Here is a 19,594-nt window from a genome sequence, read left to right as displayed (position 1 = left end):
TGTTACCGATGTAGTCATTGGCAGGATATGGGTTCTTCTCCTCGCTCTCATCTCCACCGTACTCATCCATGTTAATCTGCAGAGTGAAAGCATTATATTTAGAATTCATTCATCACTCAACTAAATGCATACTTGACCTGCTCACTTGAGTACTTGTTGAAGTTTGCGGTTGCAGTATTCTAGCGTGTGTCGGTGTGTACCTTTGTGGCAGTGTTGGTCTCTCCATCAGAGGTGATGGACTTCAACTCAATCTTCTCCTTCTTCTCCTCCTCCAGAGGTAGCTTCTCATTGTTGGGACGCTTCTCTGGACTGGCCAACCTGGAGAAAAAAACCCCAAATAAAAGTTCCTCAAAGCGTCCTGGTGTTGGCTAAGCTAACTCTCTTCCTTGATGTTTTCCTCTTGCTGCTCTTTTTGTCTTTCAGTTTCACCTGGCTAATTTCTTTCTCTCTTTCTCCTCTTCCTCTTCTTTCTGGGCGGATGTCAGGCTCTCAGCATCCGCCAGGTTGTCCACGGCAATGGCCAAGAAGACGTTCAGGAGGATATCTGTTCAGAGGGGCCAAGTTAAGGATGTTGCTGAACCATCATCTGTACGGTGAGCTGCGAACAATCCCAGCAGGGTGTGCGAATAATTAGTTAACTTTCTGCAGCTGAACTCCCAATGACTCGAGTAGACACACTCAGAGACCTCAAGGAAACTGTTCCATCATCACAAGTGCATTGCCATGCCAACCACAACAGCATTTTAAATGAGGCTTAGCAATCGGATCACTCCCTTCCATCTCCCTTCAGATCCAAATGAGGCCATCTACAGTACGTATGTGTTCAGGATTTGCTGTGGCAGGATACAATTTCCGCAGATGAAGAGGATGATGAAGTAGATGCAGACCAGCATGCCAGGGAAGGAGGGCCCACCGTATGCCATGATGCCGTCGTACATGACGGAATTCCAGTCCTCTCCTGTCAGGATCTATGGAGAAAAAAAAGGATAAAAGTCTCATAAGCACAAAAATCTGAAAACATATTACATATTTAATGCAGAGATAATAATTTCCTGGACTTACTGTAACTTGAGAATGAAAGGCATTGCAATATCTTTACCTGGAACACAGTGAGCAGAGACTGGGGAAAGTTGTCGAAGGTGCTGCGCCGGGTCTCGTCAAAGTTGAATTTCCCCCCAAAGAGCTGCATGCCGAGCAGGGAGAAGATGATGATGAAGAGGAAGAGAAGGAGCAGCAGGGAAGCAATGGACCGAACAGAGTTCAGCAAGGAGGCCACCAGGTTGGACAAGGAATTCCAGTATCTTTGGGGAGAGACATCGGGTTGTAATGTTAGCACGTGTACATTAACATTTATTCCTGATAAATACATTCCTAAGTGGTTTCCCGTATCGACCTGGTGATTTTGAAGATCCTCAGCAAACGCACACAACGCAACACCGAGATGCCGAGAGGAGACATGATCTTGGTTTCCACCAGGATGGTCTCCAGAATTCCTCCGCAAACCACAAAGCTGTCGAAGCGGTTGAAGAGTGAAACGAAGTACGCCTGTGGAGAATGAAGGGGGAGGTGAAATTTAAGAAGCAAGAAGGTCTCAGCAAAGCCTTTATTCTTATTGTCAGTTTTTTTAGTATTTAAGAGAATATTATGAGAAGAATAAAATCAGTCCTACCTGCAGACCCAGACTGTACATCTTCAGCAACATCTCTCCAGTGAAGAGAGCTAGCAACACCTTGTTGGCTATGTCTGAGGAGGAGCAAAGAAAAGGGATGAGGAAGAGGAGAATCAAGGGTAAGACAACACCAAAATGTGCATTTTTAATTGTGTGTCGGTGAATGTGTTCGTTTGTGGGTCTGTTTAAGTACCTTGTACGTCAGTTAACCACTGGGGCTGTTTGTGATGTTCAGAGGCAATGGTCAGGGTGTTAAGGAAAACCAGGAAGATGACCAGCCAATAGAAAACCTGCGATTTGACCGCCGCACGGCATTTCCTCCTGCACAGCCTGTTCCACCGCCGAGAGTATCGACTGAAGAGGAAGAGGCGAAGACCGAGGAGGAAAATGGGCAAGCAATAAAGTATGGGAGGAAGAGGAGGTAGGGAATAAGGAGTGGAGTGAGGAAGAGAAGGAGTAGGTTCAAAGATAGTGAGAAGATACAGAAAGAGAGAAGCATGAAAGAGTCAAAAGGAAAAAGGATGACCGACAGATTCAGGTAGAAAAAAAGAAAAAATAGAAACAGTGGAGGAGAGAGAAGAAAAGGAAGAGTCAATTAGTCTGTCTACAGAATAGTGATGACATCACCCCTCAGCCAATGGTTGTCCGCTGAGCTGTAGAATGGTTAGTCATCCTTCAAACACGTTTCACACCAGGGAAAATCCAGGATAAAAGTCTTTGTTTCCAAACGAGATACCAACCAGGAACTGCAGGCACACATTTAATCTGGGCTGATATATAGTGAGTCACATCTCAAGCAACAAAACTGAAAATTTACTCCAATTAGTGCAAAAGAAGGTAGTTTCTTTCTTTTTCTACAACACGTTTTCTGTGTGCTGCTCTACACAAGTTAATTTGAACTTCTCTTGCCCTCTGCTGTTATAAATTACAGCTATTGTTTCTGGTAATTGCCAGTTTCACATCTCACAGTCACATCTATGTGAACCAGTCCACTCAACTGGTCAAGCAGTTTCTTTCTAACTACAATCATGTACCAATAATTGGACAAAAATGTCCTTTTGACTAAGAATAATATTGAGAAAACTCAGGTATTCTTTCAGTTGTAATTGTGAAGCACAGGCATGAATTTTGGGACGAAGATCCAAATTGGACTAAACGTATGTGCATCTATTTTAACATGGAGGGCATCCCAGCTTCTATTGTGAGGCTAAGGCATCCCGACCCTGATTAGCTTCCTGTTAGCAAGTACGGAAAGTATTTGGACAGAGGCGAAACAGCAATGTGTAATTACAACAGTTTGCTCCAAATTACCTTAAAAGTTAATGAGAAGACAATAATTTGTTAATAACAGACTGCCTTAAAACATAGTGAATCAACACAAGACGGCCTGGAACAAATCCTCCTTTCACTACGACAAACATGGTTTTAGAGGAACTTAAAGAATGCATTTATTGGTATCCACTCAAAGTTTACTAATGCATGAAAAAAAGAAAGAATAAAGAAACAGTTCCTATTAAATCATCCACTGAATAACTCAATGTAGGCAGCGCAACCCTTGAAGTAAGAGAAGATGCAGACTGTCCAGTCGTACAGATTAGAAGACCTTGGGTTGTCTAAGTTTTGAGAGATACGTTGGTGCTGTAAACTGGTTGCAACTGGTTTTTGGTGTTTAAAGAAGAAGGCATGATGCTGAGGTCTCAGTAGCATGGACACGACTAGTCCAATAGATGGGTTGTTGATTAGCTGATGCTACGCTACAGTAAGACTGACCAGCGTGCTTTTACCTTTTCAAAAACTAAACAAATCTTGTTGATCTAACATGTGTGTGTCTATTTTCTTGTTGTTGTGCTGTTGTAATACCAAACCCACTCACAAGACGATACTTCACAAGTCAGTTATGGCACACTGCAGCTTTCGCCATGATGCACACACTGGATGTTAGAGTACATGAGACACAACTCACAACACAACACAAGCAGACACGCATTCATCCATGAATTGTTTTTATGACTATGATTGTAATTTTTGGAAATATCTTAAATAAACGTTATGAAAAGAAATATGTGTCTACTCTACATGTAGTGGCTAGTCAGCTTAGCCTAACAGGGTAAAACAGCGGAGCCAAGCTGTCTGCGGTTATAGTTATATGGTTATAGTTATAAGGTTATAATTGGTATTTAAATTTTTCCTGTGGGTGTTTGTGTGCACGACACACACACACACGCACGCACACATGCACGCACGCACGCGCACACACACACACACACACACACACACACACACACATACACACCAGCAATGGGCATCGGAGGAGAAAACTATGGTAAACAACATGTACTAACCTGAACTTGGATTTGGAGATCCTATTTCTGGAACACAGAAAACAGAATGGATTATACACACACATGTAACGCACATATAGACAGGTACACAACATGAAAAGGGGTGATTTGACAGCGATAAAGGTCATGATCTTCCCTCATGATCACAATACCACAGTGTGAACAAAACACAAATTAAGAATTGAAAGTTGTCTGTTGATTATTCACCACTGTAACAGCTGAAGGTACCTTTATAAAAAAAATAGGACAAAAGATTGGGGAAACGAAGAGATTAATTTAACTTTATTTTGAAATTTAAATTAAATGATAGTTCATGGTAAGTCAACATGGTGGCGTTTTATCCTTTTACATCCAAATGCGAGCAGCTGTTACTGATTTATTCTGTAAAAGCAGACAAACTGACTGAGCCACTGACAGGATGAATGAAAGAATAAAATTACTGACTGACTGGAGCAATGAAATGACTCACTTACTGACTGAATGAAGGAATAAAATGACTGACTGGCTGGATATGGGGGCTGACAGTACACACGTCTCTCCTCTCCATGTGTCTGTCTCGATTATGAGATCAGCGGGCGTCGGAGTTGCTCCCACTCGGAGGGCTGTCTCCATGGCGATGCGAAGAAGAACTGACAAACACTGAAATTCTGAAGTTTTATCTCCCTAACGGTGTGAATAAATGCACCGCATGAGAGCTCACACTCACAACACTGGCATCTTTTGATTTTGATAAATGCCTGATCTTTAATATACATCATGACTAAGCGCGATTGAACGATGGTGACCGTCGTGGGCGAATTGAAATCGACTTTAAAAAATAAACACAAACAACATAACAAAGACAAAATAACAGATGGACAGCGGGAGCACAGATAAACAGCAGTGTGCCATCTACGTGTTCTGACAAGCTAGTTCTACTCTATTCAACTCTATTCTGCTCTATTCTATCATGAAATTTTTCCTTCTTCCACACGAGTCAGCAACTTTTGACTCATCGTCTCTGATTAAATCTGCCTTTGGAACAGAGCAATTGGAGAAGTGCTCTACCAGCAGACTTGAAAGATTTTTTGGTTGTTGATATTGTTGTTATGATGTGAAAAAGACCAAAATAAAAATCCAGAGTTTGTGAAATTTTAAACTTTCTGTAAATGTAAATGTATTATACATCTATTTCTGATTTGTAAACAAGCCTCAAAGCAGAACTTAACTCAATTTTTTTTAAACTGTAGTGTAATAGTAGTGGTAGTAGTAATAACAACAACAGTCGTAATAATGAAATAATAATTAAGAAAATTGAAAATAAAATTAATAATAATAATAATAATAATAATAATAATAATAATAATAATAATAATAATAATAATAATAATAATAATAATAATAATAATAATAATAATAATAATAATAATAATAATAATAACAATAACTTACAGTGGTTCAATGTCAGAATAATTACTCTTAGCCTGGCCTCCGTCTAATCACACATTTGTTGGAATAAAATAAAAGACCACCTCTGGGAATAGCCCCTTTGTTTAGAAGTTTAGATCAACCAAAGCTCCCCTCATTGAAATCTGATTAATTTGGAATCTGGAACCCATTTTTAATGTCTTCATTACCATCAGTGCATGAATTCCTCCAAACCTCCTGCAGAGATTGACTCCTGTGTTAGCGAGAAGAATGAAGGCTAGAGGCGGGCTAAGCCACCTGCATCACGGAGAACACCGGAGCGCTACTCTAACAGAGGAGAGATACACGATGGAGTTCATCCTTGGGATTGGCAGAAGGTGACAGACGGAGCTGAGGGTAAAAATGTGAGGATACGAGTCGGGCATGAGAGTGAGAGAGAGGGTGAGGTACTCACGCTAGCCGGGTACAGCAGGTCTCCCCCTCCACATCTCCCCCGGGGACGTTATCTGTGTTGACTGATTCATTCTCACTGGCTGGCATGCTCACTGGGGGGCATGGAAAAGAGCAAAAGGAGAAGAAAATGAAAGGAAAAGATGAATTACCAGGACAGGGAAAGGGTTGAGCATTCTCACTTACATCATTCTAACACACACACACACACACACACACACACACACACACACACACACACACACACACACACACACACACACACACACACACACACACACACACACACACACACGCACACACACACCTGAAAGCCAGGCTGCATCCAGTCCTGAGGAGCTTCACACTTATTATAAGCAGGTTTTTAGGAAATGTTATAAGTGCACAGACTGCCTACACTAATTGTGAGCCAAGTTGCCACGCAAGCTATATTTACTGGTTTGGAATTTTTGGGCACGACCCCTGTATTCGCTTTTAGAAAAATGGTTTCATCTTCTAAACTGAGGGATTGCTTGACTTTGTGTGAATTAAATCTTGGTTTTTACCGCTCACAAAGAAGAAAAACATGTTGTAGATTTCAGTCTTTGGTCTTTAGAGCTTAATTATAGCCGAGGTCTGGGAAAATAAGCTTTTTACTCAGTCTTCTAATCTTTAATTATTAATTTAAAGCTACAAGGGGCTTTAAAGGGATTCATGACAAATTGAAAAATATAAGAAATCAACTCCATTACAGGAGGATACTTTTACCGATGTGTGGAAAAGCAGACAACCAACGGAGCTTGATTCCGATGCTACAAGGAAACCCCCGACTGTATCGCTTCACTCTTATTTAAAGACAAGTGTAATGATGTCTGTAGATGGAAGAAGGAACACCAGGAAGACAGAGGTAGAGACTGCTGGAGAGAAAGGATGAGAGTAATATGTGTTGGCAGGTAAGGATGGAAATGTGATAAAAAGGAAAAATGAGGATTACAAACTAAAAAAAAGAAATAGAAGCAAGGTGGAGGAGGGACGGATAGAAGCATCGAGGGATGGAAGGATGGAGTGAGAGGAGAAAAAGGGATGATATGAAGTGATCCATTGCTTTTTATTGCTTCTGTCAGTCTCTGCCTGCCTGCGGTAGTGAGCTGCACCCTCCTCACCGTCACCTCAAACGCTCTGTGGGTACCTGCTTCAGACACGACATGAATCTCAATGCATCTTGTGTTTAAATGCGATATCCACTGTTAAACAAAGCAACACCCACTCTTCATAAACACATCTCAAGCGCTAAATTCCTTCATCAAAATTTTAGCTCAAATCTGCAGTAACAAACTGTTGGTATAGATAAATCTATTCCTAAAAAGATGATGTGAGGAATTCAGAGTGAATAGGAATTCTAATGGGAAATCTACAAATGTACCTTGAGCTCTGCATGAAAAACGATCTTTTACTGTGCGACTGTTGCTTTTGTGCATAAAGATGAACAAATACTGCAGAAAGGCAGTCCGAGCTTTCAGCTTCAGTCAGTCATCTAAGCAGCCACCATCAAGCCATTAAAAGTGTCCAATCCTTTAAATGATAGCCACATTTCTTTTGTGATGCAACTGACTCTGCAAGAATTAACAAACAAGATTTGAAGCTTTTAAAGGCTTAAAAACTTTTTTATGTCATGTTCTGTTTTTGGAGCTGACCTGTGCGGTACCGTCTAACCTGAGGTGTGGTGGATAGGCCGCCAGCGACTGAACAATGTCCTTTGCCACATGACTAGTGAAGTTTGAATTGTGCATCGTAGAGATCAGGATGTTCTCTCTGAACGTTGAAGCCTCTGCTTCGAACATGCTACTGGTTCCCTCACCTCGACGTGTGCAACCTGCTGCCAGGCTTCTTAGTTAAAAGCACCCAGGGCCTTCTGGGCTCTCCTGAGGCTAAAGCCTTTCAAATATAAAACCGGCCTGATGCCTCCTCCTCAATGGAGCTCTGAACTAGTTTAATATCTATTGTTAGAGCAAAGAAAAACGAAGAGATATAGAGAAAAAGAAGGAGATGAAGTGGGAGGAGGGAAGAAGGGAATGAGGTGCATGCTTTGCCTGCATAAAAGTGTTTCATTCAAGTTTTAAGAATGTTTGCATGTATAAATGCATTACAGTATTAATTATAATAATGGAAATAAGTAAACTTGACTATTTTGTTTTTGAGAGAACCTGTTGGTGAAATGGCAAAAATTTTAATCTTATCTTCCATAAACAAAGTCAGCATAGCTAGCAGAAATTCAGAGAAACGTTTTTAGAAAGGACTCTGGAATAAGAATACTGTGACAAGACAAATATTACAGATGTTTTCATGTGCAGCAAGTCAAGAAAGGTGTTTCTGTTCAGAAAAATTTTAAATGTTGCCCTTACTGAAGGGCCTCACCTTTATTGATTTAAAAAAATTACAAGTTGAAGGCCGTAAAAAATGTTTAATGTGAAGTACAGGCATTCAATACTACCCCCCTTCACAAGAGACTATTAATACACAGTTTAATTTAGAGAAGAGAAGAGAAGAGAAGAGAAGAGAAGAGAAGAGAAGAGAAGAGAAGAGAAGAGAAGAGAAGAGAAGAGAAGAGAAGAGAAGAGAAGAGAAGAGAAGAGAAGAGAAGTCAAACGGATCATGCAGTCAAACGAAGACATGAAGAAAAGCTGCATGTTTCTTCTGTGAATATGACGGCTCTTACCTTGAAGGTACTTTTGCAGGAGCAATCATGTTTCTTTGTACATGTGATGATTTGAAAATAGCTCGGCAAGACAAGACACACACGGATACACACAGATAAGCGCCCACAGAAAGCACAAATGGACACAAATAATCACAGGTACTTGTATTTGCTGCGATGCTATAACCTGCTGTAAAGAAAAAAACAGCTGCAAAATGGTCATTCTTCCCTCTTTTCTCATTCCGTTACACCAGCTGAAGACTGACTCATCAGATTTTTTTGTCATCCAGAGATCTCAAATGTCCATATTTCTTTGTATTTGTACTAAAACATGACATAAAATCGCTGCAGAGCTCAATCATAATATTCAAAGTCAACACAACTCCATAGCTGTTTACTAGCTGGAGGAGAGCGCAGAGATTTTTAAAGGTCTGAGTTGAATGACAGTCTGAACTGAACGCACACACACACACACACACACACACACACACACACACACACACACACACACGCACATGCAGGCACACGCACACACACATACACTGACTGTTTGGGGTAAATTAACATATAATGCTGCAGACGCTGAAATCCACTGGGAGGTGTGGACAAACACTTAAATTCTGATGACACAGCACTGATACCTTTTCTCCCTTGTTTTATTTAATCTTTTAATCTGCACTTCACTGCCATAAAGAAAGGAAAAAGGGTTGTATCCATTTTTCTATACACTACACTCCTCCATCCTCTTCTCTAGCCTTCCTCTTGGCCAACACAACAGCTATTGTTTCCTGTCTACTTCACCTCCTCCTCTCTTGATATTTACATCACTGTGAGCCTTCATTCTCAAGCACCCTCCCCTCCATACTGGGGTCATTCCATTATTGAATCCAAGCACACTTACACAGCAGCAGAAATAAAAATGAGCTGCACAAACAGATACGAAGCGTGGAAACACTTACACACAGTATATGCAAAATAAGCAGTCGCCCAGTAGATAATCATACATTTATCCACTGAATAAACCAGTCACTGCACACTGATGATTTAAGCTTTAATTAAATTGCAGACAATAACGACGTAATAGCACCATATCCAAAAGCGCACACACCAGCCATCGCAAATGACCACCATAATTATATTACGACAACCAATAGCAAACACAGATGGCAGCCAATCTGATTCCACAGATAGATTTTCAGGTAGGAATATAATTCATACGTAATTTATCTTCTAAATAGATAATTTGGAGACTTCGATAAGGCAAATGCATATTTGTTGAGACAGAAGAACAGACAGCCTGAACACATCTCCTGCGTGCTTGTACTTTAGCTTTAAAACAATATTGACTGTGTTGAAACTGCTTTCGGGTGGCAGAGCAATACAAGCGAGAAGTCTTCATTTACTTGTGTGTCAGTGGGGATTAAAGAGTTTTATCTTAATGATCCACACAGTTAAGCCCCACTTCCACTGCGTAGCATCGACTCGACTCCATTGACTCTTACTAAAAGGTCACATGAAACATTGCATATTATGCATAACAAAAAATAAGTTACTTTAGCAACTGCGACTTTCTTCATGCAGCTTCTATATTGAGAAGGTGAGGATTTGCTATGTCAGTGTAGTGTCACTCTGCATCCACCTACCCTGAGCAATCAACCCGATACCAAGTTGAGTCGAGTCGAGTGGAGATGAAGTGCAAAGTTAAAGAAAAGTAGCTCTGAATTATTATTCAAATCTTCCCAAATGGACCTGAAATGGTTCCTGGATAGATGGATTGTGGTCTTTAGAAGTCACCTTGACCACAAATTACTTATTTCTAATTCATTATTCATTAACAAGATATTTTCAAGTGTTCACACTGAAATTTGAAACTAAACAAGTGCCTTTTTATGACCAAAAACACATGGAAACGCACAAAGACACATGACACACAACACTGACACACACACACACACACACACACACACACACACACACACACGCACGCACGCACACACATACCGTCCTTAGAGTCAGAGGAGTGACTGAACCAGGCAAGCCAACTGGTCTTCTTAACCAGGGAAGCTGGAGACACTCCTGCCACAGACACCAGTGGCAGGATGCCAACACAAGACGACAGCATGCAAGAACAAGATGGCAGAGGGTGAGAGCAGGACACACAAGAACACACACACAGTGTGTCCCCGGAGACGACAGGAAACACAAAACATGATAACATTACATACAGAATTAACCAAGACATGACATATTATCATCACATTAGAGTGTGCGTCTGCAACTGCGCGTGTCGCAAATGATGCTCGTATTTGAGAGGCTCTCAATCACCCTGCAGGCAAAAATCAATGCAGTGGCATCTCTCTCTCTCTCTCTCTCTCTCTCTCTCTCTCTCTCTCTCTCTCTCTCTCTCTCTCTCTCTCTCTTTCTCTCTCTCTCTCTCTCTCTCTCTTTAATACACAGACAAAAACAGGATGATGGATAGACACATTGAAAGGTGAGTGTGGTCTCCATATGAGTGTGTGGTCACTGGTGTGACTTCATGATGTGAAATCCCATCTGTTCTCTGTCCCAGATAACCTGTGTGCGTGTGTGTCTATATTTCACACACTCATAGTAACACCCACATATTTCATCGCCTCTCTCACATCTCTATTCACCCTGCCATTTTTTCCTGTATTCTCAAAGTCTCCTATCTCTACTTAAGACGTGTGTGTGTGTGTGTGTGTGTGTGTGTGTGTGTGTGTGTGTGCGTGCAAGCGTGCATGCGTGTGTGCGTGTGTGTGAGTGTGCAGAATGTCCTGGGCAGCAGGGACAAACTGCCCTCATTCATCTTCCCAGAGGAGGATCTATCCACCAAAAAGAGAGAGGGAGGCCGAGCAGTAAGATGTCATGTGACTCGCTGTCTCTGACTTTCCACGTTCACAAAGAAAGTGATTGATCTTTCTGATAGAGAACTTTGAATTATGGGTATTAATCACTTTGTCAGATCATCTCAATCTAATAGCCCGCGTTATACCATTTAGCAAGAACAATGGATGGAATCTTGCACCATTCCTGACACACACTTTTAATATTTTGATATTTTTTAAGGATTTTATCTGGAAAAGAATAATGCATAAGGATGCCTAGAGCAAACATGACCTTGTCTGGTCGTTACATTTAATATCAGTGATGCCAAATTTTCAATTTTGTGATATTTTACAACTTTGGCCCCATAATGAAAGGTCACCTCGTGTAGATATTTGTGTACTTTTTTTATGTGGTAATATCTCTCCCTGGTCCACAGGAACAACAGCAGGTGAAAACAAGCAGAAGTTCTAGACGAGCCACGGGGGTGTTTTGCCTCATTTTCATGTAAATTGAGTCATTGCTCATTTGACCACACTAGATTCTTGCAATTCCCGAAAAGATTAAATCATAAATTTTTTTCTTCCCTTGGCAATCATCAATGTTTCTCAGAAAGAGCCTCGGCGGTTGGACGACAATGAAAGTGTGGAATATATGCAGATTGCATGGCCTGCCTTTGCATATTTAGTCAGTATTATTCACTCGTTTATCATCAATGTCAGAGAGCATAATGTACATACTGGAGAGTACATGAGTATAAAAAGAGAACTGAAACCCAGACTCCCAGAAATGATGCACACTCCTGGGTTGACGTGCTGAGCGAGGCCGCCTCACTCTGGAGGTGTCGCCAAAAGAGACTTCATGCTATTTCTGTCAGGATGTAACGTAGGAGTGTATACCTACAGTGCATGTGAGTTTGCATACCGGAGTGTGTTTGTTGTGCGTTTGTCAGTGTGTGTGTGCCCAGCGGCTGTTAGCTCCAGTCTGACACGTCCCACTAATATCTAAATGGGCTCTGAACCTCTAGAGTTTGCAGCCAGTCCAGGAGGACAATATTAGCATCCTCTGAATTTGTCAGTCACTGTCACTAAAGTTAATCATTCATTCACTGACTACGAGCCAGGAGCACGTCGACACATATAAACCGCAGCGAGCTCACTGCTGATAGATTAAACACTGATTCAAACATATGCACGCCCACACATGTGCGCAGTCATCCTCAGAACTTCTTGTTGCACAAAGCAAAAAAAAACAAAAAACTATTCAAAACTGCCAATGTCTCATCGCAACAGTTCAACAAGCAACCAGGCAAACATGTCCTCTAAAAATTAAACGTACTGTTTGCTGTTTACTGTAACCTAAACGCACAAGAACTGTACTCACGGTTTCTGGGTTTGTCATCGTCCAGGCCCTCCTCTTCATTTTCTGGGTCGATGTCTTCAGCCTGAGTGATCCAGTCTAAATAGCCCTATTTTGGACATACAATCATACAAACAGAAAAGAGATCAACAACATTCTGGCTGAAAATTAAGCACAATAACCCGAACTTTAACTTAACATTCAAAGTCTATTGTAACATCATGGTAAAGGGTTACAGACGTATTCTCATGCAGGAAAGAATGATGATGCTCAGGAGAGAAATGTATAAAATACTAATATATAGAGATATTTAATTCAATCTTAACTTATAACTCTGAATATCTTGTTTGCTTGCGTGAATATATTGTTATTTTTAACCATGACAAATTATTCTAGCATGTACTTGCTCCATATTCAGCCCATGGAGAATGCCGACTATGATTTTTAGATACTGATAGATCTTGCTTCAGAAGATGCATCACTGCAATAAGCTCAGAGAGACCAGCCTACCTTGAGGTCTTCCTCCAGTTGCTGTTTTTCTCTGAGTTTCTGGAAGTCACCACGTGCTTTCGCCTTCTCTCTCTCCTTGGAAAACTCTCTGGAAGGAGGGGAGCAGATGGACGGAAGGAGGATGGATGGATAGTAAGGGTGTGGATAGAGGGGTAGAGATAGACCAGAAACAAGGGGAATGGGGGAAAAAAATCTGAAAATCTAGATTGCAGTGCAGCACGAAAAATTGTCTGACAATAATGCGATAATGCAAAACGTAAGAGCAGGAAGGAGGGGAGCCCTGCTGAAGAGATAAAAAAAAAGTTAAGAGAGAAGCTCTGCCAAGGACAAAAGGTGTTAGTATGCAGATACAGAGGACGCTACATGAAGTTGGTCAGTTCAAACATCACATCTTTGGTCAATTCATTTCTGTTAATACGTCAAAAAAAAAAAAGAGAACTAGCAAGATGTCTGCGCTGTAGGAATGTGGATTATAGAATAGAGAATTAAACCCATAATGGAGGCAAGTTTTTTAAATCATGTCAATTAGAGCTTCATAAAAAATGAATCAAATTGCAAAACTTGTTGGAGTCTGTTCTGTTGTAATTTTATAAATCCTGTCCCAGGATCACAGGGCTCAAGGTGATCATAGGTCTGATGGGAGTCGCAGGTTCTGCAGTGTGATCTGAGTCCCCCCCACCCCCCACTCCAGGTGTCAATGTGGTTGGTGCAAACCCAGAGGGAGGATCACAGAGGGCACTCCTCACCAGCTGCACCACCCCAGCCAAAATGGAGTCTCCACCAAGATCATCCCGGATCACCGATCTCCTCATTTTTCATCCGTCACCTCATTCTTTCAGTCATCAAGCAGAGGTTACGGAAATATTGGGAAGAAATCGCTTAAAATAATGCTTAAAATGTAAAATAAATATCCAATATTACTGTAACATTAGGGAGCATCTTATCCTTGCTGTTCTTTTTAAAGTCTAAACTTTGGTGTGGATGATGTCAAGAAAAATAGGCATAGAAGTGTGATGCTTCAACACAACTAAGATCAATGATAGGGTAATGTGAAATATTAACATATTATGATGACACCTGGTGAAATTATTTCCAAGTGTAAGGACGAAAGAGGAATTAAAAAGGCGTGTGATTTACTGCTGCACTTGGCGGAAGGTCAAAGTTATGTTGGAACCCCAGATGGAGTTTGCATATAAGACATCACATAAATGAGAGCTGACAGAAGCAGGGAGCACTCTGCAGTTTAAAGGTGCGCTAATCCACATCGAGTAAGATTTGATAGTGCGCCGTTCTCCTGAGTGTTTTTAATGAGGATATCAGTCAGTAGAATTCCACGCTAGTTGGCGAGATCACACCTTTTCAGCCTTGTTGGCTGCATATGCACTGTAAATTATAATAAATTGACTTCACTTACAAAAAAAAAAGTAGGAAAATCAATTGCCTTGAAATTTCCATGTTGAGAGGATCAGCAATTTACAGCTGGAACAGCTTTACTGATGATCTGCTCTGCCTGAAAGTGTCGACTTTTTAAGAGTGAAGTCAAGTTGTTGCAATTTAAAGCGTAGAAGAGGCACTAAAAAAAAAAATATTTAAAAAAAATTCCGTCTGTATCTCACGCGTCATTTCAATTAAATCACATATTATCATATAATCATATATAACGTTGTCACAACATAGATCGGAACATTGAACATGTGTGTAATGTTTAATTCATGGCCCCTATGGAAAGCGAGACAAAGATCCATGATGCAGTGCTATAGAACGTCATTTTCATCGATTTAACAGGATGAGTGCATGTGTGTGAGTGTGTGTGTGTGTGTGTGTGTGTGTGTGTGTGTGTGTGTGTGTGTGTGTGAGAGGGACAGTGTGTGTTTGTTTAAATTCTAGAGGAATGATCGCACCTGCATACAACAGAGACAGATGCTCAGGCACACACAGATAGATCAATGGGCATCAGGACAAATGACGATCGCCTCCATCGGCCCGATCATATTGATTTATTGTGTGTCTTAATACACAGCTCCTGTACTCATCGGCTAATTTTTCTACTCTACATCATCTTTCAATTCTCTTCTCCCCCTCCTCCTCCTCATCTGTTTCCTTTTCTTCCTCCCCCCTCTCTATTTAACCATAATACCCAGTCCAGACAAACACTGGAACACCGGCACAACCGGTGTTTCCCTCTCTGCACCCATCGCTCTCCGTCTCCCTTTTTTGCCATTAGTTATTATGCCAATCTGAGATGCGCACACACTCCACGCAGAAAGCAGTTGGTAAAAGGTCAGGCTGTGTAGTGTGTTGACAGCATCGTTAGTCAGAAGTCAGACAACGAGTCGGACAGCCAAACCCCCCCAAGCTGTTTGGACCAGATACACCTCTATTATTTTTCCCCACAATGCTGCTGTCACACCGCTGTGGGTATTGAGAGTCAGATTTGGGTCGGGCCAGATGCTTTACTGTCCTAAACCCGTCCCTCAACCAAAAAGTCATCATAATCTACAACATGTGAAGAGACTTGTGAAATTTAATTGTAGTAGTTATTCTTTAGATGGACATTTTTGGGGGTTCAATGGGTTTGTGAACCAGCGTGTTCCCAAAAAGCTGTAATATTGGATTACTTCCACTGGGAGGTTCGACTTTTTGTGCCATGCCAACAGCGCAGAGAACGGAACATTTTTGGAAACAAATAGCTGCATTTTGTCGAAGCAATGCAGTGGTTTTTGTAGAGACTGAGGCCGTTTGGATGTTGCCACTGAGAGGCAATATCCAAAAGGTCACAGTAGCAGAAAATAGCCGCTGGGCTGGACTTCTCTAGCAAATCTGCCCATCTGTGATTTGATGCTTATTCTGCACCAATTTTACCGCAATTCATATACTGTCAGAAGCAGGAAATAGACAGAAGTAAAGAGTTCAGTTCAGTGAAAACCAAGCAAAAATCTCTGAGGACAACAGCATGAAGACATTAAGTCGAAAAAGAGAAGTTATTTACAGGTGACCTTTAACCTTGCTCTTACCCGCTCAATACCCCCAGTACCAAGTTTAGCACAAAGAAGGATCCGATGATGATTAACGTGACAAAATAAAGCCAGGGCCACCTGTACCCTACCGCATCATTGACCTGAGTGGAGAGATGGAGGTATGAAGGGGTAAGATCAAGCAGGCAAATTGAAGGTAAATGAGGGCAAGTGAGGAAATTGATCAAGGGGGCAGGAATGGAAGTGAGGAAGGAGGGAGGAAAAAGGAATGGGAGGGAAGAGAGATGGAGTTAGATGCTTAATGAAAGTTACCAAACAGATGGAACCATTTGTTTAAGCAGGATCCCTGCAGGGAATATGGAGTGTTCATAATACAGCTGCCATGCGGCCTCACTTAGCGGGCCACATGGCAACTGTGGTGTATGTAATATGGATTTGAAAAATTACAGGTACACTGGTTGATTCGTGCACATTGGAGACCTATTATAAGTTGGCCACATTAACAGAAGGCCGATGACTTATGACGGGATGAACAGAGAGAGTCTTCCTCGAGTTGAGGAAGATGCCGACATGTTCGTCTGTGAAAAGGGAAGGTTACGAGATTGAAGTTTGATTTGTCTCCGTTCCACTCAAACCAGCTCATTTCAGGCTTAATCACTGTGGAGAGAAGGTATTTGAGTTCCACACTTCTTCAGACTGTGCAGCAAGACTCCTGTGGATCGGACATCGTTACAGTCCTCTAAGTAAATTATTCTCAGTGTTTCTCTTTTAAAAATAAATTTGCCTTTATAATAATAAAAATAACACTAAAAAAACCCAATCTGAAGTCTTACTTTTATTTCATCTTATTTTATTGTGACCTTTATTTTAGTTTTTACTGTTACTCAAAGCTCAAGTTATTTTTATCTGATAATTCCAATGTTTTAATGAGCGCTTTGGAAATGATGTTCCTATTTAACGCAGCCTTCCATCCCATAATTTCCATCTTTAAAGCCACGTCTCCTCTGAGCGCCACTTTCTGTTTTAGTGCTCTACCTCCATGGCTGACCTGAGGGTGAATTATTAATACCTGTCCCTACAGGCCGGGTGGTGCTTGTACTAAAACAGCGTGACTTAGCAGAGCATGGGGGAAAAAATGGCAGCCGGTTCGCCTGGTGGGGCGGGATTTATTGAAACGAAGCAGACATGAAGCAAGCGCCTCTTAACGACTACACACATGCTGTAGGCAAATGTGCAAACTATGTAAGCAGATGTAGGCTTATTAACACGTATGTAAAGCAGCACACAAAGGGTGTGTGTATGTTTGTGTGTGTGTGTGTGTGAGGTCACTGCTGTTTCTACTTTTATTTTATCTGTGCATCTTCAGCAACCAAAAATACATGAACCATAAAGTGTACTCAAAGCATTTGGACCGGAGACTCTTGTTGCACAGCCCATTATCATATCTAAAAACACCACATACATGCACACACACACACACACACAAACAACAAACATTTGCACGCACATGACAACAGCACAACCTCTTACCCGCTCAACACCCCCAGAACGAGATTGAGAACGAAAAAGGAGCCGAAGATGACGAGAGAGACAAAATAGACCCACGGCAGCTCATAGCCCATAGCATCCTGCATCTGAGAGAGACAAGAGAAAGAAAGATGGAGAAAGAGATGGGGGGGGGAGATGGGGATTAACAAGAGAGAAGAGTTATGGGATATAAGGGGAGGAGGGGAGTGAGAACGTTTGGGGACGGAAAAAGAAATGTGGCAGAGATGGTTAAGAGGAGGAAAGAAATGAGAGGGAGAACCAAAGGTCAAGGACAGAAAAGGAAAGAAGAAAATGTGAAGAGAGGAAACAAGAGCAGAGCAATGCAGGTTAGAAAAAAAAAAAAAAAAGCAACTCAAAACCTGGCAAAGCAAGAAAGTCAGTGTTGTATGTTTGTGTGGATAAACCCTTTTGTCTTCAGGAGCTTTACGATCCGCAATTAGAATCACGCTAAACAAACTCCTGCTTTTGTATCTCGATGACGAACCCCGGCTCTCGTTCATAATGTGTGTTTACGCTGTTACGCAGCACTTTAAGAGGCACTTTCTTGGAAAGGTGGACAGCCCTTCGTGGGAAGCCCATTCAACTGCTGCGAGTTTGCAAGAATTCAGGTAAACCGACTCTGTTCTATTCCAGAGGAGTTACAGCATGTGACACTAAAGTATCTGAGTGGAGTCAATAGACACGACTTGACTCATGTGTGTTTAGGAAAACATGCCACACATTCATCTGGATATTTTAAGAATTGTTCCAGCAGAAGTTATGGGGGTTACTAATCCATAATCCCAAATATGTGGGATGATGAAAACCATGGAAACCATGTGATGCCCTGAGCTGTCAGAAGTCTTTTCCATAACTGTTGGTGATTATAACACTTCATAAACATGTCTCATAGCAAACAGAGGTGCCTACATATTGAAGAACATTACATGTTTTAACTCATGAAATGTGTGTGAGGATAGAAAGAACAGACAGGGTTGCAGGAGGGGTGTAGAGTTAGTAAGCTCACTGCTCCATGTGAATACAGTCCCCACGCACACACACACACACACACACACACACACACACACACACACACACACACACACACACACACACACACACACACACACACACACACACACACACACACACACACACACACAGATAGTGTTGTGGTTTCCGGCTCACCCAGTAAAGCACGTCCGTCCAGCCTTCCATGGTTATACACTGGAACACCGTCAACATGGCAAAGGCAAAGTTGTCGAAGTTGGTGATGCCGTCGTTTGGGCCTTCCCATCCCATCTTGCACACCGTTCCATTATGCCTACAGTGTCGGCCATAAGCCCCGTCTGGTGCACATGGTGCCGGCTTCTCCTCTGTAATGGTAGCTGTGGAAGAAGAGACAGAGCAAAGAGCCGTTTACAATAAGCCTAAACATCCTAAATCCAAGATCGAGTCGGCCAATAAAAGATAGCCCAGGTTCATGTTATGCTCATCATTCTGTCCGATGTATCTGCGCACTTAAAGTAGAGACTTTCATGATTTAAAATTGATCAAGAAGTAAAAAATATTTCACAAAGAAATCCCCCCAAAAAAGTGCACTTAAAGGTTTAAAAAGAGGCCCATTGAACTCAAACACATCATCCATAAAAAATAAAAAAAAATCAATGTGAAAAAATACTGCACTAATTATACAAAGCAGGCTCTTGGGGGTGATGTATAGCATAACAGGGAGTGTTCTACCAGCACTTACCCTGTGCAAAGCTAAAGTCTCTCATGGGGCCTGTAACATCATCAGAACAACAGTCAAGTCCATTTATACCTAAGGGCTTTAAAA

At 41.5% G+C, this 19,594-nt stretch overlaps 1 protein-coding gene across 1 annotated transcript in view; it reads right to left on the bottom strand.

Annotated features, from left to right (window-relative positions):
• cacna1c (calcium channel, voltage-dependent, L type, alpha 1C subunit) overlaps positions 1-19,594 on the bottom strand; it is a 153,064-nt gene that overhangs the window by 32,389 nt on the left and 101,081 nt on the right. Inside the window, exons 7-20 of the mRNA XM_068306657.1 lie at positions 18,946-19,145; positions 17,761-17,864; positions 13,256-13,343; positions 12,770-12,854; positions 5,873-5,963; positions 4,012-4,038; positions 1,863-2,023; positions 1,670-1,743; positions 1,394-1,545; positions 1,100-1,301; positions 848-968; positions 430-544; positions 201-318; positions 7-76 (exon numbers count right to left, since the gene is read on the bottom strand). Coding sequence (XP_068162758.1) covers positions 7-76; positions 201-318; positions 430-544; positions 848-968; positions 1,100-1,301; positions 1,394-1,545; positions 1,670-1,743; positions 1,863-2,023; positions 4,012-4,038; positions 5,873-5,963; positions 12,770-12,854; positions 13,256-13,343; positions 17,761-17,864; positions 18,946-19,145 — 1,608 coding nt within the window. The remainder of the gene's footprint in view (positions 1-6; positions 77-200; positions 319-429; positions 545-847; positions 969-1,099; positions 1,302-1,393; positions 1,546-1,669; positions 1,744-1,862; positions 2,024-4,011; positions 4,039-5,872; positions 5,964-12,769; positions 12,855-13,255; positions 13,344-17,760; positions 17,865-18,945; positions 19,146-19,594) is intronic.

The sequence above is a fragment of the Antennarius striatus genome, chromosome 22 (assembly GCF_040054535.1).
Source record: "Antennarius striatus isolate MH-2024 chromosome 22, ASM4005453v1, whole genome shotgun sequence".
Taxonomy (NCBI): domain Eukaryota; kingdom Metazoa; phylum Chordata; class Actinopteri; order Lophiiformes; family Antennariidae; genus Antennarius; species Antennarius striatus.
The sequence above is the reverse complement of the archived record's forward strand: the minus strand, read 5'-3'. Positions and strand labels throughout refer to the sequence as shown.